General features: G+C 45.5%; 1 protein-coding gene across 2 annotated transcripts; it reads left to right on the plus strand.

Moving 5' to 3' along the window:
• The first annotated feature begins 84 nt into the window (after positions 1 to 84).
• TMEM269 (transmembrane protein 269) lies at positions 85 to 23,227 on the plus strand. 2 transcript variants are annotated; one of them, XR_011463730.1, is made up of 6 exons: positions 85 to 9,816; positions 14,624 to 14,721; positions 15,391 to 15,534; positions 16,177 to 16,377; positions 18,171 to 18,335; positions 18,433 to 19,807. XR_011463730.1 is itself a non-coding variant. In XM_070368282.1 (6 exons), the coding sequence occupies exons 2-6, from the start codon at positions 9,725 to 9,727 to the stop codon at positions 21,219 to 21,221; spliced, it is 663 nt and encodes a 220-aa protein (XP_070224383.1). In that variant the 5' UTR covers positions 85 to 2,190; positions 9,678 to 9,724; the 3' UTR covers positions 21,222 to 23,227. The 2 variants fall into 2 exon arrangements, 1 of the variants encoding a protein (XP_070224383.1); XM_070368282.1 differs by lacking the exons at positions 18,171 to 18,335; positions 18,433 to 19,807 and adding an exon at positions 21,094 to 23,227 and having other exon boundaries at positions 85 to 2,190; positions 9,678 to 9,816.
• The last annotated feature ends 520 nt before the right edge of the window (positions 23,228 to 23,747 follow it).

Consider the following 23,747-nt stretch of genomic DNA (forward strand, 5'->3'; position numbering starts at 1 on the left):
GTGTTTAAGATTGGGCTTGAGGCTATTTAATAGTTTGTGTAACTCTAGCTTCAAATTCATCTGGGAAGCAGAATATTGGGTACTGGAGGATGATAAACGGCCTGGCTTGGCTAGCGATAGTGTGTAATTCCGGTGTGTGTGTGTGTGTGTGCACTAAGTTGCAACAGTCGTGTCTGACTCTGCCGCCCCATGGACTGTTGCTGCTGCTGCTGCTAAGTCGCGTCAGTCGTGTCCGACTCTGTGCGACCCCGTAGACGGAAGCCCAGCAGGCTCCCCCGTCCCTGGGATTCTCCAGTCAAGAACACTGGAGTGGGTTGCCATTTCCTTCTCCAATACTTGAAAGTGAAAAGTGAAAGTGAAGCAATTGATAAGGTCTGGCTTACTTCACCCTACTCCCTACATTGACCACTAGGTGGTGCCATTGTGATTTCCTGGTTAAGCTGGTTACCAAGTTCAGAGAAAGGAGCATTGTGAAGTTATTTTGGAGGTAGCATCTCCTAGAGGAACTAATACCCAGTGATTATATACAGTAACCATTTTTCATTTACCCATCCATCCACCCATCCATAAGTAAATAATACTTAGTTACTAAGTATTAAGTGCCTTCTAGCTTCAAGATTCTGGAGAATGACACAGCTGAGTAAGACAGGCCCCTGTTTCCAGGAAGCTCACAGTCTAGTTGGGGAGAAAGTAACTCAGCCATCACAACATAGTATAAAAAGGGCTATGATGGAAGTACACATGGAATGTCATGGCGCACCAAGGAGAGCTACCTAACTCAGCTTAGAGAACCTAAGAAGACTTGGAGGAGCTGACACCTGCTTGGGAACTGAGAAACAAGAGTTAGAGCTTATCTGGAGGGTACCAACTGTCCTCTCTATGGAAAGGCTGTCTTTCGGGGTAGGGGGAGGGTTCATTTTTGGATAGAATTTATTTGTGAATAAACAAAGGAATATCCACTTAACAAGCCACATCAACCAAAATAATCCTGCCAATCACGGGTGGACTGAGACATCTCCTGACCAGAACAGTTTTACTTCTAACAGCTAGGAGATAGGTAGATGAATAGGATGATAAACAATTCTAGATAAAAAAAATTGCACGTGAGGGACGTTGACAAGAAGTAATATAACATTTGGGGAATTGGAGCTAGTTTAAAGTGAAGAGTATTGGCTGAGGGGTATGAGAAAAGAGCTAATTGAAGGATTGGGGATAGGGAGTTGATAAAATTGACCTTTTTAGAAATCTCATTTTGACAACAGAGGATGAGTGGAGGCAAAACCTCTGTGAGCCTTCATCCCAGTCCAGGCAAGAGATATTGGAGGTCTGGATTAAGATGGTGATGGAATGAGAAGTGCTGTATTTTATCAATCGTAAGATGTACTTTTCTTCCTCCACATTTAATCTCTTGAGACCTGGATGCTTCTAGAAGTCAGTGGTAGGTCATTGTTTAAGTGGCAGCATTTTTTTTTCTTTCTTATAGCTACATGAAATAATCGTGTGTCTTAACAATGGATGTCATCTTAGGCTTGATGAAGTGTGGCATTTAAAAAGTACAGTAGATCACCATCTTGTTAACTGGTACCGTGTGGCAAAAAGAATGGAAGGAAAGAATCTTAGATAATGCTTGCATTTCTTGCTTGAGTGTGTGGATGGTAGGAATCCACTCCCTGATAATTTTCCAAAATAATTAGCAATCTGTATTTGCCTCAATAATCCACCCAGCTGGCCCTACTTAGGTTCACCGAGTATGAGTAACAACTGACTGTGCCTCCCATTCTCCTGTGAGGGCTCTAGAAGGAGGGAAAGGAGGCCTGACTGTGTCCTTGGCTTCTAAGTTATCAGTCCACAAGCACTGAGATCACTGGTGGTAGAGATTCAGAGATGATAAATACTGTTTGGTGAGCTCTTTTTCTGCCAGGCATAGCCATTGTCTGATTTAATCTTTATATAATCACCATCTATAAGGTATTATACGACTTCTCTGGTGGCTCAGAGGTTAAAGCGTCTGTCGGCAATGCGGGAAACCCTGGGTTCGATCCCTGGGTCAGGAAGATCCCCTGGAGAAGGAAATGGCAACCCACTCCAGTATTCCTGCCTGGAGAATCCCATGGACGGAGGAGCCTGGTGGGCTACAGTCCATGGGGTCGCAGAGTCGGACACGACTGAGCGCCTTCACTCACTCATAAGGTATTATATAGTGTTCCTATTTTACAGAGCTGGGTCATCTCAGAGATAAGCACCTGACCTGTGATTATACAGGTACAAAGTGCTAGAGGTCAGGTTCTAACATTCCTGTTTAGTTCCCATCTATAAGCTGTTCTGGCTGATTAAGACAGTCCTAGAAGATTTCTTCATAGAAGTGTGAAGAAATAAATACAGAAGTGACAGAGTAACGTGTGTAGGGGATACTATGGAAGTAGTTCACTTGAGTAGTGATGAACATGCAGAGGGCATATATCAAAGTCTGAGGAAATTAAGTAACTTAGCTAAGGTCACACAACTTAAGAATAATTGAGCCCACACTTCTAGTATGAAAGCCCATGTGCAGAACCCCCACACACAAGATGAGGTGCATCTTCCCTAAAGAACCTGGAGCTTGGGAGGAAGGAGACTGAATGCTTGGAGTAACTGGACTTCTGTAGTCCAAGCAGCATTCGATTCGTGGACTACTCCCTTTTTAAAAGCTTTGTTCTTCATTTTGATTTGGAACATTACCATCTTCCACTTTACCCCCTGCATCTTTCTTGTCTCATGACACTAATAGTTCGGACAGCTCTGAGGCTGAGTCCTTGGTCCTCTTTTCTTTCTCTGCTAGGTGATCTAATCATTTCCCTTGGCTTTAAACGCCACCCACATGCTGCTGACTCACATGTGTGTCTCCTATCCTGATCTCTCCCTGAGTTTCATGCAGACTTAATTTATCCAACAGTCTCACTTGATGTCATTACAAACCTAACGTGTCCAAAATGGAAGTCTTGAGTTACACCCCAAGGCCGTTTTGTCACCGGTCCTTCTGTTTCCATCAGCACCTGTGTCACACTGCTGTTGAGACCCAAAACCCAAGTCATCCTGTTCTTCCCACACCAGTCAGCAAGTCTCAGCTCTGTCTTCAAAATATATCCCACTCTGACTGCTGCTCAGCGCCTCCACCCCTACCCTCTTGGTCCAAGCTGCCAGCATCTCTGGCCTGGATGGATGCAGTAACCTCCTCAAGTGCCTTCTGCCTCTGTTCTCACCCTCCTTCAGTCCATTTCCACAGAGGCTGTTGTCATCATCCTTTAAAAGCATATCAGGTTATAATACTTCTATAAAAAACGACCTCCACGTTTCTCTTTACACTTAGAATAAAGTCCAGACTCTTGCCGCCTCAATTTGGACTAGCCAGAAGCACATGTTCCCCCATTCCTGTTCTCTACTTCTGTGAGATCCAGAATGAGAGGAAGGGAGAAACTTCTGCCAGTTCGAGAGGAGGGTTTTTATTAGATCTCCCTACTTCCTCTCCCCCTTCTGAAGGAAGCCTTGGGGATGTCCGGGGTAACAGATGCATGATCATGTCCTTAGAATGATGATGATGATGGTTGAGCTTCTGTCCTGTGCTGAGCATTATTTAATATGTTTATTATTTGTATTTTTATTTAATATAAATTATAAGCTTATTGTCACAGCAATCCCATTTTACAGATAAGGAAATAGGTTCAGGAAACCAAAGTAACTTGTTCAGATGTACACCTCTGTTAATGCTAGAGCTGGGATGTAAATCTGGTTAAAAGTCAAGGCCAGTATTATGATCATTATGTGACAGTTTTTATTTTGCCACTTTAATGGTTCATGTTGCCTGGGAAAATGAAGAGAAATATAAATGACAGAAAGAAGCTGACCTGACACTTGGGCTTAGACTTGTAGCACAGCTTTACTTGCCTCCATCCTGGATCTCCAGTTTAGTTTCTCAAATACCTTAGGTGTGACTTTAGTGTTAAACTGTTCAATTCTTAGAACCACTAACTAGTAATGGTAAAATTGACTAATGCCCATTTCCTCTTCTGGAGAATGGGAATGCTAATACTAACATTAGAGGCATTTGAAAAAACCCAGTAAGATGACTATAATGTCTGTAAAGCATTGAGAACAGTGCCCAGTGGCTAGCAGCCACTCAGGACAGGCTAGATCCTATTCTTCTCTTCCCTCTCCAGGCTGCCAGGTGAGGCAAGGGGTCACCTGACCTGACTCCACCCCTTCTCTCGCATATTCTGTGTGGCCCTGGAAGCTCTTGCTGCAGTGACTTAGCAACAGGGTAGAGAATGTGGGGCAGTATTAGAAGTAGTGCTTGGGATCCTCTGGAACACTAACAGGTGTCTGTGGCACATACTCGTCCAGTTACGGAACCTGGATACCTCAGAGGGGCTCTTTCCTCCTCCCTCTCACTCTTCTGCTGTCTTGGCATTCCCTCTCGCAGGGGCTCCTGGTCAGGCTACTTCTTGGTCCTGTCTGCTGCTGTCTAACAAGATGTCTTTGCTCCAGCACCACAGCCCCAGCTCATAAGGTGTTTAAGAGAGCCTTCCTCCACAATGGCTGCCAGGATAATCTTTCTAAATCAACTTGACCTTGTCATTTCCCTACTTAAAATGTACAATTTTTCAGGACTGAGTGTAGATTACTCGGCTTGTCATTGATCCAACAAATACTGAGGCTGGGGGCGGGAGGGTACTGTATGCCTAGCATTCATACAGGCTCAAAGATACAGCAGTGATCCAAGCAGAGCCGAAGCCCTGCCCACGAGGAGGGGCCTTATATTCCAGGGGCCCTTCACAGGCTGGACCCCCAGCGTCTCTTTACAGCTTTACCTACCCCCAGCTCCCCGCCTACCTCCCATGCACCGTGCACACGCTCGTCTCTTCACCTGCTGAGCCTTTGCACATTCGTCGTGTTACACTAGTCCACTCCTCCCAGATCCCTCCATTCCACCACCCGCCTACCCGTGCTGCCGCTTCAAGACCTCGGGCTCCCCTGCAAAATGAGGCCCCTCTTCATGCCAACTAAAGCCCTGTTGCCCCTCCCCTGCCTCTTGGGGATTGTGAGCTAAGAGCCAGGGGTGAGAGGCTTAGGTCGGCAGCTCCCGCTTGCCTTGGCTGGCCCCTCCACCGCACAGGAAGCGGGGGGAGGAGTGTGGGCCCCCACCCCACGTAAGAATGTCTGGTCCCCAGGTAAGCATCCGCAGCAGCACGTGCCTCCTCCACGTGCTGTCAGCGGTGGGGGCGGGGAGCAGGGGTGGCAGGAGTGGGGAAAGAGCTGTCCTGACGTGTTGGCGCCCAGCCCCGGCTTGGTCTCTTCTGTGTTTTCACCTGGGCATCTTCGCCGTTGCTGCCATCCCGCAGGGCGCGAGGAATAGCGGAGAGGGAGGGACGAGGAGGAGCACGCTGATGTCTTCAGCTTGGACGGACCACCGTCAGGAGGAGGCCGGTTCTCTGTTGGGCTGTTGGCCTCTAGGGTAGCGGGTGGAGTGGGGTGGCCGCGGGGAGGCAGGTCGTTTCTCACACAAGTGGCTGTGCCCGTGGCTCACTGCCTGCCCGCGGGAAGTGTCACCCGGAGCGTTCTCGCACCAATGCTGCCGGGTTCCTGCGCACGGAACCCACCCCGCTGTCCTTGCTTTTCCCTAGAAAGCCCCGAGTCATACGCAACCCTCCCTACTCCTTTCAGGAGCAGCCGCAGCGTCTGCCGTTCCGGCTCGCTCACCTCGTTCTCCTCACCAGTTTCATGGCTGATTTCCTTTTCTTCAGCCTCTCCCCTTGAGACCACCCTCCACTCGCAACCCACATCTGAGCAAGACACCCTCCTACACCCTCTTACTAAATAAACATTACTGCCTAGTCACAGCGGCAATGCAAGATCACACCAGCTATCACAATGGTGTCCTCCCTGCCGGCTCTGCCTCCAGGCGCCCCTCTCCTTGGGATCCAGCCTCACTGTGCTTTCCTTCTTGCAATTTCCTTTGCCAAGAAGCTGCCCTCGCCACCGCCCCGCCCTCCCGCTACCACCCACCCCTTTTGTTTATGCTTATAGAGTCGTAAATATCCTGTTGGTGGAGCCTTCCCCTGCCCCCCTCACAGACTTAGTCTTCCTGAACACACTCAGCAACCGGACAAACCTTTGTCCAATAATATTCGTCACACCGCCATCACTGTCCCTGCACACATCTGCCTCCCCGACCAGATTCCCAGCCTCCTGAGGGTGCTCTGTGTGCCCGGAACATGCAGGCCGGGCGCAGGGCAAATCAGCAAACACATTTTAAAGTGAATAATGGAAGATCATAAGCATCAGGTAGATGCTTGGGTGTGTTGAAGAGGCTGGATTGTTCGTTTGAGAAGGCTTCTCATGGGACAGACTGGACAGGCTTTGAGGGACTGAGTGCAGGGAGAGGATCCCAGGCAAGCACCAGAGTGCTCTATTAATTTAACAATCACCGAACAACTTCTGTTGTCAGGCCTCATGCTGGGCACCGGGGATCTCGGTCGGCACTCAAGTTCCTTTCCCTGTACTAGAGAAGGAAGACTACATAGGCGGTGCCAATACAGAGTGCCAACTGTCACACGGTGAGCAAGGAGATGTGGCAGTGCAGAGGAGGAGCACCTCAAGACTTGAGGGCGCGCCAGGCTTCCCAAAGAGGACCACCACCCAACCCGAGACCAGAAGGGGGCAGAGAAGGGCTCGAGGGGTGATGCAGAAAGGACTTGCATATCAGATGAAGGAGCTGAGCTCCATCCTGAGGGTGCTGGGAGCCACTGATGACCTCCAAGCAGCTGGGGAGCGACACAAGCTAGTCCTGCCGGCCACTGCTGGGCAAGGCCTCGGCTCTGATCCCTCCTCTGAGCCCCCTGACAGGCAGGACCCCTCCTCTATGCTCCCTCAGCAGCCTTGTGACCTCTTCCTTTCTGTGCAGGGTTGAAGCCTCTGCCAGACCAGGTTTTTGAGAGACAAGACCAGGTTTTAATCTTTTTTGTCCCAAGACAAAATGTTTGCTGAATGAATGGACTGTTCTTTTTTTTCTCTAAATTTCACCAGCCCTTACTCTCAGGTCCATATCCTTTCATACCTGGAGCCTATACATTATGCTGCAGATGGCTTTTAATTGGGAAAAAGGAGGCCCAATTCCAATCCCGGCTCCGCCATTTACTGGGACAAATTGTTTAACTGTCCTGAAACCTCAGTTTCTCCACCTGTAAGATGAGTTATCACCATGAACAGTCTGTAAGTCTCCACATGCATGCATGAGTCTTCTTTTCCTGAATAGACTGTAAGTTGTATGGTCCAGGCAGGTACCAAGGACTTTCCTCAGCACCTGGCTTGATCTGAGCTTACAACAAATACAAAAATGATCAGTCCTGTTGGTTGGTAGACAGCAGAGTACACAGGAAAGAACCCTTAAGGTGAAGTTGGAAGTCTTGTTCTGCCAGTTCTAGTGTGACCTTGAATGAGGTTCTTCTCCTCTCTGAGTCTTTGCTTTACCTGGCAGACCTCACAGGGCCATTGGAAACGGCAGAAATGAACATGCTTTGTGAATGAACAAGATAATCTGGTAGACAATTAATTGAACATTAATTAAACGGTGAAGCAGTATAGATGAGGTATGTCTCATAACTGTTGGACATACCCCAGGTATCTCTGCAGAGAGGCAGAGATGCTAGGATGCTAATCTTCCAGGCAACAGTAGGCTAGACTGGAATAGAGGTGTTTGGTCTTGCCAGCTGAGCCCTGAGACTCAGGACAGACCAGGAGGGAAGGGTTGACAGGGAGGGAACATAACTCTAGTCCTTTGCTCCCCTTCCCATCCCAGATTTGTCTGGCTAGCATTGCTTCCTGTCTTACATTTTAAGGGAATCTGGCATGACAAGGTCTCAGGAGTCCCAGTGGCTTTGGGATTATTATAGCTACTGATACCCCTTGGTGAATAAAGCTGGCCTATGGGAGCAGTTAGTTCTGCTGTGCTGCCTGATAAACTTTTAGCTCTAAACTCCAAGTCTGGCCCCCTCTCACCCTATGCATCTTGGCAGCAGTATTTATGGGAAAGGACCATGACTTGTCTTAGCTCTTGCCAAGACCAGAAATGCCTGGGGCTGTACAGAGGGGCTATATGGAAGCAGAGTCTCAGCTTCCTCACCTCGAAAATGAGTGGGGAATAAATGAGAAAACAGACGTGGAAACACCTTGGAACTTGTATATTTTACTCAAGTGCAGGATTCTGTATGTGGGCAGTGTGTTTACAACCGGCGGGGCCTCCCTGTTTCAGAGAGCACTGGGGCTCTTTCTCTAAAAGCAAGGTTCACAATGCAGTTTATGTGTAAGGAGTGCACGTATTTGGTCTCAGAGTGAACACAGACACAGCAGGACTGTGAAAATGGCCAGGGCCAGCTGACCCCTGCTGCCAAAGGAGGCTGGGGGAGAGAGGAGGACGGGCAGGGGCTGCTTCTGCGTGGAAAGGCTGTAGCTGCCCCACTGGGAGGAGCTCCCTCATCACTCCCTGCCCCAAAGACCTCCTCCTGCTGAGATCACGCCCCTAGTAAGAAGCACCAGATTTAGAATCAAACAGGTGGAATTGATTCTACTCACCTAATATGTGACTGTGAGCAAGTATGTCCATTTCTCAGGACCTCAGTTTCCTCAACCGTGAAATGGGGAAAATTATAGTAGCATCTCCCCAGGTTGTCAGGATCGGGAGAGAGAATGTGGTAAGTGTCCTGTGAACTATCCAGCGCTGTCTGTCTTCATTTCGTGTTTCTCATCTCTTCCGCTGTTGGTACCCGGCCTGCTGCTGGGGGCTGTCTGAACTAGGACCCTGGGGCACCTCAGCCACACCCTCTCCTTCTAAGGGAGAGAGTGTGGCTGGAGGGGCAAAGGAGCCTGGATCTGCAGCAGGCCCTTTGTGCTTCCCTCCCATCAGGCAGCCTCTCGCCTCCTGGGCCACTCCTAGGGGTGACGGGTTACCTCTTGCCAGTGTTTTGATTCCTGTGGGCTCACTCTAGAGTATTAAAAGTAGCTTTGTCTTCCCCTGTAGCTCAGTCGATAAAGAATCTTCCTGCAGTGCAGGAGACCCGGGTTCGATCCCTGAGTTGGGAAGATCCCCTGGAGAAGGAAATGGCAACCCACTCCAGTATCCTTGCCTGGAAAATGGGCTGCGGTCTATGGGGTCACAAAAAGTCGGGCACAACTGAGTAACTAACACTTAACACTTACTTACTTTGTAATGTAAAAATAAAGGAGGCTCATTTATGTTAAAGGTCTTTATGACAAGGGGCTCATCTCTCAGATTGGGGAATGGCCCATACCCCTTGGACCCTGGGCCATGGGGGTGCCAGGAGGGTTACTGTATGGGCTGGAGAGAGGTCTGTGCTGTAGGGCAAGAGGTGTCAGAGAAGGGTGGAGGCTGTGGTCATGATTCATAGCTATGGTTCATTCATTTTGCTATTGAACGTTCACAGGCATTCATCTTCAGCACCTTTGTCTCACCTCCTGGGTCTCCTCCATTAACCTGTAGTCTCCTTCATTCCAGCCAGTGAAATGATGTTGGGAGGGTGCAGTTCTGGGGTGAGGTCTAGGGGAGCAGGAGGTATCTGGTCCCTGGGGAGCTTCTTTTGGGACTCTCTGACCTTGGCAACCCCATTACCCTCTCTCCTGGGCCCCAGGTGAGTGCAGCAGTTTCTTCCTGACCAAAGAGCAGAGCCATCCCCAGATGAATGAATTTACCTGGAAGGATGTTGTCAATGCCTTGTCCCTGGCCAACATGTCCCTGGGGCTCTTCTCCATCTTCTGCAGCTTCTGCAAGTATGTTTGGGAGCCCAGCAAGCTCTTTGCCAAGAGCTGGAACCAATGGCATGAGGGAGGGAGGGATTTGTCTAGAGAACAAAGCACTGAGACATACAGATTGACTCGGGGCAGGAGAAAGTGCAGTGGGTTAGGAGTCAAGGGGCAAAGATCCTAGCCTCAGTTCTAACCACCAGCCTAATATGTGACCTTGGCTAGGTCATATCTTGAACCTCAGTTTCTCCCATCTTTTTTTTTTTTTTGCAGCATGTAGGGTTTTAGTTCTCCAACCAAGGATGAAGCCCATGTTCCTTGCATTGGGAGCACATAGTCTTAACCACTGCACTGCCAGGGAAGTCCCTCTCCATCTGTAAAACAAGGAACTATGATCTCTATAGATCTTTCCAGATATGGCAATCTAGAATGGTTTCTATAAGAAAATCAAGAGACTCCATTCCTGTAGCCTTTGCACAATCCTTGGGTAGGCAGGTACCATTAATATTTTTTTGATTCTTAAATTACAGCATATGACCTGGCAGAATAGTTAAAGTTAACCCTGTTCTGGAAAGTCTGAGACATGAGTATGGGTCCCCTCAAAAATTGTCAGCAAATTATATTTCTATGAATTGAATTGTATTTCAATGCCTTTGTGAAATCAGAGCTTTAAAGATAATCTCTTCATGGAGACTTCCCTGGTGGTCTAGTGGCTAAGACTCCGAGTTCCCAGTGCAGGGGGTCTGGGTTCGATCCCTGAGCAGGGAACTAGATCCTGCATGCTGCAACTGAAGATCCCACATAAATATCCCACATGCCACAACTAAGACCCAGCACAGTCAAATAAATAAATATTTTAAAAAATGTAAGTTCTTTATCGGCTTCCCAGGTGGCTCAGTGGTAAAGAATCCACCTGCCAATGCAGGAGATGCAGGAAATGTGGGTTCGATCCTTGGGTCAGGAAAATTCCTTCCTGGAGAAGGAAATGGCAACCCACTCCAGTATTCTTGCCTGGAAAATCCCATGGACAGAGGAGCCTGGTGGGCTATAGTCAATGGGGGTTGCAGAGAGTCAGACACAACTGAGCGACTGAGTGCACACACACATACACACACAAGTCCTTTATAATATAAGCAACGTCCTCTTAATCTATTTGATTCTTTATAACCATTAGCAAGTAACTTCTCTGGATCTGTTTCTCATCCATAAAATAAGATGGTTTTACCTAAGGATGTTTAAGTTCCCTTCCAGTTTGAAAATTCTCTAAATCTAGGTTTGGGGGTCTCATAGATTGGGACATACCTGCAGCAGAAAATCTCTATCTTCTTAGTTGAACCTAATCTTCTGGGAATGTAGTATTTAAGGCCATGATGGTGGGCCCAATTCCCTTTAAACACATAGTGAAGTGAAAGTTGCTCAGTCGTATCTGAGTCTTTGTGACCCTATGGACTGTTTACTCCATGGAATTCTCCAGGCCTGAATACTGGAGTGGGTAGCTTTTTCCTTCTTTAGGGGATCTTCCCAACCCTGGAATCGAACCCAGGTCTCCCACATTACAGGGGGATTCTTTACCTGCTCAGCCACCAGGGAAGCCCCCCTAGACACATAAATATGGGTCTAAACAAAGGAAATTCTAAGGTTGTTTAGGGACAGCTGAGGTCTAGGGTCAGGCTCTCTGTTTGCTTTTGCTGGGCCACCCAAGCATTGCAGTCAGTGCGTCAACTTGGGTGTGGCCTCCTAGGGCAAGTTGGCCTGAGATTGTTATAGCTGCTTTCATAGGGGGTCTGGGAGCATGTGCTGGAGAGAAACACAGAATCCCTGAAGGTGGGATTTCCCTGGTGGTCCAGTGGTTAAGAATCCACCTTCCAATGCAAGGGATGTGGGTTTGATCCCTGGTCTGGGAACTAAGATCCCCCATGCCGTGGGGCAACTAGGCTGATGTGCCGCGACTAGAGAAGTCAGCTCCCCACAGCTACTGAGCCTGCGTGTCACTGTGTGCCACTAGAGAAAGCCTGCGCTGCAGCGGACATCCAGCACAGCCAAAGAGAAGGAATCCCCGGAGGTAGGGTGTGAAAGATACCTTGGCAATCATTTGGAGTGTCAAAAACACATGAGATGAAAACTGATAGAACTGCCAGCAGAATTTTATGGATCTGTTACCATAACTGGGTATTTAGCAGGCAGAAAATCAGAAGGATAGAGCTGACTAGTACCCTTGACCCACTGGATCTAATTGATATTTTATATAATATTTGATTCAACAATAGCAGAATATATGTTATTCTCAAGCTCACTCAGATAGACCACATTCTGGTCTGTAAGACATACTTTAACAAATTTGAAAGAATATAAATCATACGAAGTATGCTCTTAGACCATATGGAGTTAAACCATAAGTAAGAGAAAGATAACTAGAAAATTCCAAAGTACATGGAGGTTAAACAACTCATTTCTAAATAATACATAGACAAAAAAAGTCTCAAGAGAAATTTAAAAATATTTTGAACTAATTGAAAGTGAAAATACAACTTATCAAAATGTGTGAGATGCAGTGAATGCAGTACTTAGAGGGAAATTTATACATTGTACGCATATATTAGAAAAGAAATCTGCTCTTCCAAAGTCTATGTCAAGAGAACTAGAAAACAAGCCACAGACTGGGAGAAAATATTTACAGAGGATACATCTGATAAAGAACTATAGTCTAAAATATACAAAGCTTAAAATTCAACAATAAAAAAATAATTCAATTTGAAAAGGGCCCAAGAATTTAACAGACACCTCACCAAAGAAGATATACAGATGGCATTTAAGCACATGAAAAGATACTCATCAAATGTCATCATGGAAATGCAAATTAAATAACAATGAGATATCACTACACATATATTAAAATGACTAGAATCCAGAACACTGACAATAACAAATGCTTCTGAAGATGTGGAGCAACAGGAGCACTTACTCATTGCTGATGGGAACGCAAAATGGTACAGCCCCTCTGGAAGACAGTTTGGTGGCTTCTTACAAAACTAAGCATACTCCTAGCATGAGTCAGTGTGTCAGTGTTAGCTGCTCAGTCATGTCTAACTTGTTGCAACCCCATGGACTGTAGCCCGCCAGGCTCCTCTGTCCACGGAATTCTCCAGGCAAGAATACTGGAGTGGGTAGCCATTCCCTTTTTCAGATTTCCTGACCCAGGGATTGAATCCAGGTCTCCTGCATTCCAGGCGGATTCTTTATCCTCTGAGCCACGAGGGAAGCCCAACTTCTACCGTACAATCAAGCAAATGAATTGACAACTATGTTCAAAACCTGTACTTAGATGATCATGCTATTTTACTCATAATTGCCAAAACTTGAAAATAACAAAGGTATCCTTCAGTAGATAAATGAATGAATAAATTGTGGTACATCCAGACAATGGACTATCACTCTCCGTGTTAACAAATGAGCTATTAAGCCCTAAGAAGACATGGAGGAACATTAAATGCATATAATCAAATGAAAGAGGCCAATCTAAAAAGGTTACATATTATATGACCTCTACTACATGACATTCTGGAAAAGGATATATGAAGGAAATATGTCTCCAAAAATATGGAGACAGTAAAAAGATCATAGTTGTCAGGAGAGTTGGGGAGAACATAAATAGGTAGAGCACAAAGGACTTTTAGGACAGTGAAAATATTCTGCATGATGTTATAATGATGGATATATGCCATTATACTTTTGCCCAAAACCATAGAATGTAACATCAAGAATGAACCCTAAGGTAAATTATGGACTTTGAATGATTGCAATGTGTCAGTGTAGGGTCACTTTTGGTATATATCAAGGCCAGAATGTATCATTCTGTTGAATGATATTGATAATGGGAGAGGCTATGCATATGTGAGAACAAGGGTAATGGATCTCTGCATTACTCTCAATTTTGTTGTAAACCTAAAATTTCCCTAAAAAATAAAGTCTTTGAAAAAACTGAGAAGAAGGAGGATCTAAAATCAATTACGTAGGCTTCCATCTTAGGAAACTAGAAAAAAAAAAGAGCAAATTAAATCCATAGTAAGCAGAAGGAAAGAAATAATAAAAATTAGAATAGAAATCAATGAAATTGAAAACAAGAAGTCAATCAAAGAAATTGAAAACAAATAAAGAAAATCAATGAAACCAAAATCTAGTTCTTTGAAAAGATCAATATAATTGATAAACCTCTAGCCAGGCTATCCAAGAAAAAGAGAAGATACAAATTATGAATATCAGAAATGAAAAATGAGCAATCATTACATGGACATTAAAAGTATAATAAAGGAATATTGTGAACAACTCTGTGTCCACAGACTTGATAGCCTAAGATGAAACAGATCAACTCCTTCAAAGATACAAAACTCACATTGGAGAAATAGATAATCTAAATAGGCTTGTATCTGTTAAAGAAATCATTTGAAACAAACCTTTCATTTTACAGATGGAGGAACAGAGGCCACAGTGAGATGGTTGTGTAGGCTGGGCTAGGACCTAGGATCTCCCTTGCCATCGAATACGCCTGGAATTTAGAATTGGAAGGGACCCTATTTCTTAATGATTACCTATAGAGGGCAGCCCTTTAAGAACGTGGGTTGAGAATACGAGTATGAAAGGGATGTAAGTCTGTGTGTGTGTGGTGTGTAAGGCAGCACAGATCAGAAAGGATGTGAGTTAGGGAGCATGTAGGAGTGTGTATATGTGTGCTGGCTAGCGTAGGAAGCACATTGGTTTAGCTGGGGCTGGGTAGGGGTGGAGTCTCTTTGATACTGCGAGAGAGCTGACCTGTTTGGCCTGCGGGCCTGCACTTTAGGAAATGCTCCTGTGCCTCCTGGATGGTTTTGGTCAGCTTTCTATTAGACATGGCTATCGGGTCAGTGACCAGACACCTGAACATCTGCTCCGGATCCGGTGAGTCCAGGCCTCAGATTCATCATCCCTGACCCCGGTCAGCTCCCCTGTCCTGTGATATCCAGCGGGCTTCCGGCAGTCACCACCCCTGTTGAGTCCCTCTGAGTGTAACAGAAGCAGCCCTAGAACAGGAGTCTGTGAGCCCCGCAGCCTATATCTAGCTACTCTGCTGGTTCACTTGTGGGTCTCTGGCTGTCCTTCTCCTGGCCTTCACTTGGTTTATCTGCCCTGTCTCCCTCTCAGGGCGGATCTGGGAGTGGGAGCCATGGTTGTGGTAATGGAGGTGTGGAGAAATGAAAAATACCTCAAGCAGAGAAACTCACTTAAAATATAATAAAATATTCCCAAGTAAGATTTTGCTTGAAAAAAAAAAGGGTTCCATGTCATTAATTTGTTTCCAATTGTGGTCCAACCCTTGCATGTTGAAGAGCAGGAAAACTAAGACCTAGACAGAGAAAGACTTGCCTAAGGCCACATGGTCAGTTTGAGGCAGAGCCAGAAGGAGACCCCATTCTCTGATCAGCAGACCACCGCAGGAAGCAGCGTTGCCTTCCGGCCCCTCAGGGACCTGACAGCAGGATGCTGTCACCACTCCAGCTCCCCCAGCAGAGGGGACTAAGATACAGACATGAGAGCAGAAGTTCTTCTAACTTTGGCCTTCTGGAGCAGGAACTGAACTGAATGACTTCGCGGTCTTCACCACTTTTGGCCTGGCCTCAGCCCTGCTTCTAGGCGTGGATGGACCTCTGAATGGGTTACTAGCCATCATGTATGTGTTAGCTGTTTCATTCCGCCTCTGTTTTTATTCGACAGGTGAGTGGAAACCAGACTTATGGCTGAGGGTAGGAAACTGGAGGGGAGAAGCTGTTGGATGTCAGAAACCCAGGAGCAGTAATTGACTCCTCTCCTTCCCTCTATGGGCACCCTCTTCCTTCCTTCTCTCCTGCTGCAGGCTCACTGGAGGTTTCAGGCTGCCTTGCCTGAGCCCTGGTCTAGGGGGCGGGAACCCTTGGTTCTTGAACCAGCTGTGCTTTTTTCTTGTTGTGTGACCTTTGGATGGAGCACATGGCTTCACATACCCTAAAACTAGAGGTCATACTCCAGTTTCCCAAAACAGATGGGAAAACTGAACTCCAGGGAGGGTAATTGCCTTGCCTAAGGTAACAATGCAAGGGATTGCAGAGGCAGACAGAAAGATCTCAAAGGCCTCTTCTACAGAGGCTTCCTAGGGGCCAGAGCACAGGCCTGGTCCTAGCTGCCTGCTTTACCTTGCGGATCCAGCGCAAAACCCACACGTCAACTCTGAATAACTAAGTTCTTTACAGCTGGCCGCTGCCCTAAGAGTGAAGGAATTTGGAATATGGGGTAGGGAAGACCCAAAGAGAGAAGGGCTTCCTCCTGTGGACGCTTTGGAGCAGTGGGAAGCAGCTAACCCCATCTTTTCTTTCCCTGCAGGCATTCCTTTCACATACAAGGGTCTACCCTGCCCCTATGCTTCCTGTGTTTTGGCTTCCACCTCCCTCCTGACCAAAGGCAACACGTTCATTCTGTCTTGCATGGCCTCACTCATGATTCTGTTCATGATGGACCAGAGCTACTACCCACATGACGAAATCCTGGAGTCTGAGAGCTGGAAAAAAATAGTCTATCTGGGAGGTAAGTGAAATATATTGCTCTTAATGTCACTAGTGATCATTTGTTATCATTGCTGCTCATTGCCACCCTGTTTCTCACCCCGCATTCCCTCTCTCTCTCTTGCCCTGCTCTGTTTTTCTCCACTGAACTTGTAATATCATCCCCTGAAGTGTATTTACGTGTTTGTTGTCTATATACACCAAACCTGCCCCCCTCCACCCAGAGGCCTTTTTTTATTTGTGCCATAATCCCTAGTACTTAGGATTGTGCCAGTCACGTAGTAGATACTCAAGTAAATATTTGTTGGATGTTCTTAAGTTCAATAGGAATTTAGGAACACCTACCATAAATCAGATACTAAGAATCAAATTGGTAAACCAGACAAATACTTCCTTCCAATGGGGGAGTCAGACACCAAATGAATCATGGCAGAAATAACTAAAAATATATAGTTTTGATGTGTTGTGACACTGTAGCATGTTCTCAGAGGGCATCAGAGGATGACCTAATTTAGATGGGAATGCCTAGAGGGAACGAAACCTGGGTGAAATTGGTCAAAAGGTAAAAACTCCAGTTACAAGATAAGTAAGTTCTGTGCATGTAATAATGTACATCATGGTGTCTACAATACTGTACTGTCTATTTGAAAGTTGCTAAGATAGTAGATCTTAAAAGTTCTCATCACAAGAAAAAAAAATTGTAACTTTGTGAGGTGATGGATACTAACTAAATGTATTATGGTTATCATGTTGCAATATACAAAAATATCAAAGTTGTTGATATACCTTGGACTAATACCAAGTTATATGTCAGTGATATCTCAATAAAACTGGAAAAAATTAAAAACACATGAAAACTACAAGATGATTTGCCAAGCAGTGGGAGGGGTGGTTCGGAAAATGAAGTAGAGCTTTGTGAGTGCTCTGAGGCAAGGGGGTGGTTCAGAAAATGAAGTAAAGCTTTGTGAGTGCTCCGAGGCAAGGAGCCACCAGGTGCCTTTGAGCAGCAGCGTGCTGGACTTCTGAGAGAGGGCTGGCGACAGACAGAGGCCAGTGAAGCGAGCAAGCTGTGTGGGATTGGGGATTGGATCCTGGAGGCAAAGGAGAAGTCTCTGAAGGGGTTTCTGAGCAGCAGTTTTACACGTTTGCTTTGACTGTAATGTGGAGAATAGATTGTAGGAGACTCAGAATGGAAGTAGGAAAACCAGCTTTTTGTCACATGAAAGGTGATAGTGGGGGTAAAGATGAAGAGATGCGACATGAGTGTTGGAAATATTGTACAGCTGATATCGAGGAAGCGGTTCTGGGCTATAGCAATTGAGTAAAGGGTGCCAGGCCCTGAGGCCCTGGTCACACTGGGGCCCTGGAATATGTCTCCCTAAGATTTCCCTGATTTATGGTCTTCTTCAAGGAACATCGATTTTTCTTCTTTTAAAATGCACTCATGTGAACAGGATGACATATATGCTTAGTTTATATGTGGGTCCACTTGGTTTGAAGCGGTGGCTCAGATGATAAAGAATTTGCCTGCAATACAGGAGACCCAGGTTCAATCCTTGAGTCTGGAGGAGGTCATGGGAACCATTCCAGTATTCTTGCCTGGAGAATCCCATGGATAGAAAAACCTGGCAGGCTGCAGTCCATGGGGACGCAGAGTCAGACATGACTGGGTGACTAACACTTTCACTTTCACTTGATTTGAAGGGTTCTGGGTTCCATCCTGACTCTCCCCTTTAAGTTCACACCCTTTCTTCTGTAGCATTAGCACCCACAGCTCTGTCCAAGTTCTAAGTGCTGGCTCCTCCTGTGTCCCAGTTGGCAGAGGCACAATGAGGGGAGAAGATACCTGGTTTGGAGCTAAACAGACCTGAGTTCAAGTTCTAACTTCAGCACATATTAGTTGCCTGAATTTGAGCCTGCTTTCATCTATAAGACGAAGCTGATAATCCCTACCTTGCAAGATTCTTGAGATTAAATGAGGTAATGTATATAAATCCTCCGGCACAGTGTGTCCTATAAATGGAAATTTCTTAGCCCCCTTCTTCCCTCCACTCACCCTTCTCTTATCTCATTGCAGCAGTGTTTCCTGCAGTGTTCTTTATAGACACCATTGATCCCCTCTTCTCAAAATTGATGGCACATTGACAGCCTTCCATGGATTATCTGTGCTGTGTGGGTAAAGGGGGAGACTGAACCTCAAAACCTGACACCGGTTGATACTGAAGCCCTTCTGGATAGATTTCAAAATGCCTGCTGTGGATATTGGAGCACAGCCAGTCATCTTTTTAGACCAAGTTCCCTTCTCCCCGCAAGAGCTCTGTACATCTGAGGAGCTGCTCTATGGCTACTGAGACCTTTTTCCAGGACAACTTTGGTTTAAAATATTATCTCATTAACTCAACAATCAATGACTGTTCTCTGGATGTAGTATTCCAATATTCTAATACCTTTCTGTAACTGCTTCTTATCCTTAGACGTGGTTTTTTTCAGGTCCCATGTTCTGATTTCTCTTGAGGAATATATGCTGGTTCCTCCCGTGGAAATGCCATAGACTATACACTCCCTCCCTCCATCTGAGCTTTCTGAAGCAGTTTGTGTCTAGTTTTTAACATCCAGGCAGACGAGGGATTGAATCAGGACCTTGTCCAAATTATATACCCTTTGTTTCCTTATCTGAAAAAGAGACTTAATCCTAAATCACAGGGTAATTCTGAAATGCGCATAAAGTACTTTTTGTAACCTACCTAGCAGACTGTCTAGTGCAAAGTGTGTGTGCTTGTGCTCTATTATGTACAATTCTTTGTGACGCTATGGACTGTAGCCCACTGGGCTCCTCTGTCCATGGGATTTCCAAGGCAAGAATACTGGAGTGGGTTGCCATTTCCTCCTTCAGGGGATCTTCCTGACCCAGGGATCGAACGTATGTTTCCTGCTTTGGTAGACAGATTCTTTATCATTGAGCCACCTGTGAAGCCTCTAGTGCAAAGTAGATCTCCACAAATGTTGGTGCCCTTTGGTGGTAAATCTGAGATTGAAATTGTGTTGTGGGAGTGGAGCGGGGGAGCTCCCTTAAGACCACCCCTGGGTCAGTGCTTCTCTAGGAGGACTCACAGGGTTCTGCAGAGAGTCACACATATAGCTCAGATTTGTTATAGCAAAAGGATAAAGCAAAATCAGTCAAGGGAAACTTGAAAGGAACCAAGTCTGGAGGGAACCAGGTGCAAGCTTCCAGGCATCCTCTCCCTGTGGAGTCACACAGGACACAATTCTCCAGCACTGAATTATGACACTGCTTGTGAAGGTCTGTCTTCTAGGAGGCTCTTTAGAGACTCAGTGCTGAAGGCATTTACAGGGCTGGACACATAGGTCCCCTCTGCCTGGCAGTGGTTTAGTTGCTCAGTTGTGTGCACCTCTTGTGACCCCATAAACTGTAGCTCTCCAGGCTCCTATGTCCATGGGATTTCCTAAGCAAGAATACTGGAGTGGGTTGCCATTCCTTCTCCAGGGGATCTTGCCAACCCAGGGATTGAACTTGAGTCTCCTGCATTGGCAGGCAGATTCTTTACCACTGAGCCCCTAGGGAAGCCCCTCCCCTCTGCCTAGCATGTACCAAAATTCCAGACTTACACAGAAGGAAATCAATGTTCTGCATTAACTACCTCGCTTGTATAACCAGTTGCTCTCATCAGTTTTTATCAGTGTAGGAAGCTTTATTATTCAAGATTCTAGGCTCTTGGCCCACCTTGCAAGCAGGATTTTCTAAGGATAGCAGTCTTAGGCCTGCTATGTTAACTCTTTTCCACATGTGTATAATACTGTATTGACCCCTATCACATGTTAAACTTGAAACAATATGAATATACTTTTTTTTCCTTTTCTTTTTCTAACAAGAGATCCAGGCAACTCAAATGTATTCTTGGCTAAGACTGATTTCTGATCTGAGTTTGACAACACAGAATCTGAGATGGCATTGTTGTTGTTCAGTTGCTCAGTCATGTCTGACTCCGTGACCCCATGGACTGCAGCACGCCAGGTTTCCCTGTCCTTCGCTATCTCCTGGAGTTTGCTCAAACTCACCCATTGAGTTGGTGATTCTGTCCAACCATCTTATCCACTGTCGCCCCCTTCTCCTCCTGCCCTCAATCTTTCCCAGCATCACAGTCTATTCCAATGAGTTGCTCTTCACATAAGGTGGCCAAAGTATGGGAACTTCAGCTTCAGCATCAGTCCTTCCAATGAATATTCAATAGTCAGAGCTTCCTCGGTGGCTCAGATAGTAGACAATCTGCCTGCAATGCAGGGGACCTGGGTTTGATCCCTGGGTCGGGAAGATCCCCTGGAGAAGGGAATAGCTACCCACTCCACTATTCTTGCCTGGAGAATTCCATGGACAGAGGAGCCTGGTGGGCTACAGTCCATGGGGTTGTAACAAGTCAAACACAATTGAGCAATTAACACTTTCAGAATTTTTGAGCAATTAACACTTTCACTTTCAGAATTCCAGAGAATAGCAAGGAGAGATAAGAAAGCCTTAAGTGACCAATGCAAAGAAATAGAGATTGCATTAGATTGTAATTATCTAGTTACACGAACTTCATAAAGGTAAGGCTCATGTGCCAATGGTTTTAGTGTGAGTAAAAATTGGAGGCTGGAAAGATGGGGATTGAACTTAGAGGGTGGAAAATACACATAAGACAGCTTCATAAAAATTGAGTGTTTGCCTTTTTCCTTCTTCCAGGTGTCATCATGCTGTTTTTGTGTCCATTCTCGATAGCTGCTTTTTACTGCCTGACGTGGTCACTCTCCTACATCTTCTTTCCAGATGCTCTGTGGGGCAAGGCAGCATGTCTTAGGCCATGGTACTGAAGATATTAAACAGCCCTACCCACTCCCACTGGCCTCTGTGGGGTTTCTGCCAGCATGGTGGGCCAAAGCTTGCCTTACCCTCATAAATCTGTCCTTGTGTCTGTGTTGTGCAGTGCTAGATACATGTGGCCTTGAACCAGAGCAACCCACAGTAGGGCCAGTGGCCTGTACTTCTTCCTCTTTATTCAGGATTCTGAATCCCTTGGTGACAATAGTTGTTTGTGTCATACAGAACAGATTTTTCTCCAAGCTAAACTTGGGCTGGGTTTGAGTTCTAGTTCTGTTACCAGCTATGTGACCTGGTGCACTAAGGTTTGTCCCCTGGAAATGAATGAAACCCTTCAGAATTGGTGTAGCCTCCACCTTGTCCTGCCTGAATGTAATGACTCCAGTGCTAAGGTGGGGCTTACTAATGGGTTTCTTACATTTATAGACTCTGGCTCTGTAGAGCAGAGCTGATAGCAGGGCAATCCTGTTGCCCCATTTATGTGTAGGATTTTGCAACTTAATATTTTCTATTTTCACAATTAAAACTTATGCCTTTTGCTTTGTTTAGATTAGACACATTGGCATCTTGAGGGCATCATCTGGCCTCCAGGATCTCATTATGTGTGTTTTTTTTTTTTCCCTAAGCTCTAAAAAATACTAAACTCAAGATATTCAAAGCACACTTCATATTCTAAAATCCAAATTGAATAGAAATAAAGAGAAGTGTACGGAACCCTAAAGTGGCATGTCACAGAGAACTCAGGCCCACTAAAAGTCACGCTCGCAGCACTGCCTCTGGACTCCCGCCTCCGGGTGGTGTGCTAGAGGATTATTGGCTCATTCTGCCCCTTCCTCGGCCAGCGCACCAGACCACCTTTACCTCAGGTCTAACTTATTGAAGTTTGCAGAACAATATACATTGCAAGTATGCACTAACTCTAAAGTTATATGAAAAAAGTCCAGTGAGGTCCACATTGCTCCGATTTGGCTCTAAAGGAAAAGACAGCACCCTCTTTTCTCCATGGCTTTCTGTTCATATCTGTTACAGCACTTACATTTTTTTTCGTGGATAGATGAATAGATATGTTTCTTAGATTTTTAAGTTCCTTCAGTTTACATATTCATGTTTCTGCTGCCTGCCACAGCGGTGCCCCACACTCAGAAACATATACTTTGTAGATGAATTGATTTGGTTGTGCATTCTAGTGAGTTCTGTACAAGTTTAGAATAATATAGTAGGAATCTTACAAATATACATGGGCTCAGACATTTCAGTGTGATGCCCTTTAATACTGAACCCTCATTTCACTGTTGCTATCCTTCACCAAAATATTTTAGGAATTCTAAGATGATAACTGTCTTCACATATGCTCTTAGAGGTCAGCACTTAGCACAGTGCCTAGATATAATAGGTGCTCAAAAAATACTTATTTTGCTCGAGCCAACCAAATTTAGTTCAAAAACCTAATAATATTTAATATTAGCCAATGATATCCTCTTTTTAAACCAAAACCAAATTAGCTATTGATTTTGGCCTCAAATGACTTCTGGCTATTTCTAGAACTTGAACTATGTTCCAAGGAAGAAGATGCAATTCTGAAAGAGGATTTCCATATCCATTCTGAGCCATAGCAGCAGAGCTGAAATAAATATGTAGACTTCCAGAGGAATACTTTGAAAGGGAAAATACACTTTGTACTTTGTTTATAACAATAATAATCATACTGCTGCTGCTGCTGCTACCAAGTCGCTTCAGTCGTGTCCGACTCTGTGCGACCCCATAGATGGCAGCCCACTAGGCTCCTCTGTCCCTGGGATTCTCCAGGCAAGAATACTGGAGTGGGTTGCCATTTCCTTCTCCAATGCATGAAAGTGAAAAGTGAAAGTGAAGTCGCTCAGTCGTGTCCGACTCATAGCGACCCCATGGACTGCAGCCTACCAGGCTCCTCTGTCCATGGGAATTTCCAGGCAAGAGTACTGGAGTGGGGTGCCATTGCCTTCTCCGAATAATCATACTACATCACCTCAAACAAAACTTTAGGTTAGCGATATGAGGATAGTTATAGATCAGTTGAGAGCTGACAAACTGTTAGACTCACTAAGGAAAAAAAAGAGGAGGTACCAATAAACTCAACAATGAAAAAGGAGAAATAACAATGGATATGACAGAAATACAAAAGATTAGATCAGCTATAAATCAACAAATTGGACAACCTAGACGGAAGGTCTTCCAAGAGTGAATCATGAAGAAATAGAAAATCCTAATAGATCGATCACTAGTAGAGACTGAAACAGTAATCAAAAACTTCCCCCAAACAAAAGTCCAGGCCCTGGCGGGGTTACAGGTGAATTCTACCACACATTCCAAGAAGACTTAATATCCTTCTCAAACTACTACAAATAACTGAAGAGGAAGGAATACTTCCTATTTTATAAGGCCCACGTCACCCTACACCAAAAGCAAACGGAGAAAACACACAAAAAAGGGAAATTACAGACACGTGTCACTACTGAATATAGACACAAAAATCCTCAAGA

Source organism: Bos mutus, chromosome 3 (assembly GCF_027580195.1).
Source record: "Bos mutus isolate GX-2022 chromosome 3, NWIPB_WYAK_1.1, whole genome shotgun sequence".
NCBI classification, from domain to species: domain Eukaryota; kingdom Metazoa; phylum Chordata; class Mammalia; order Artiodactyla; family Bovidae; genus Bos; species Bos mutus.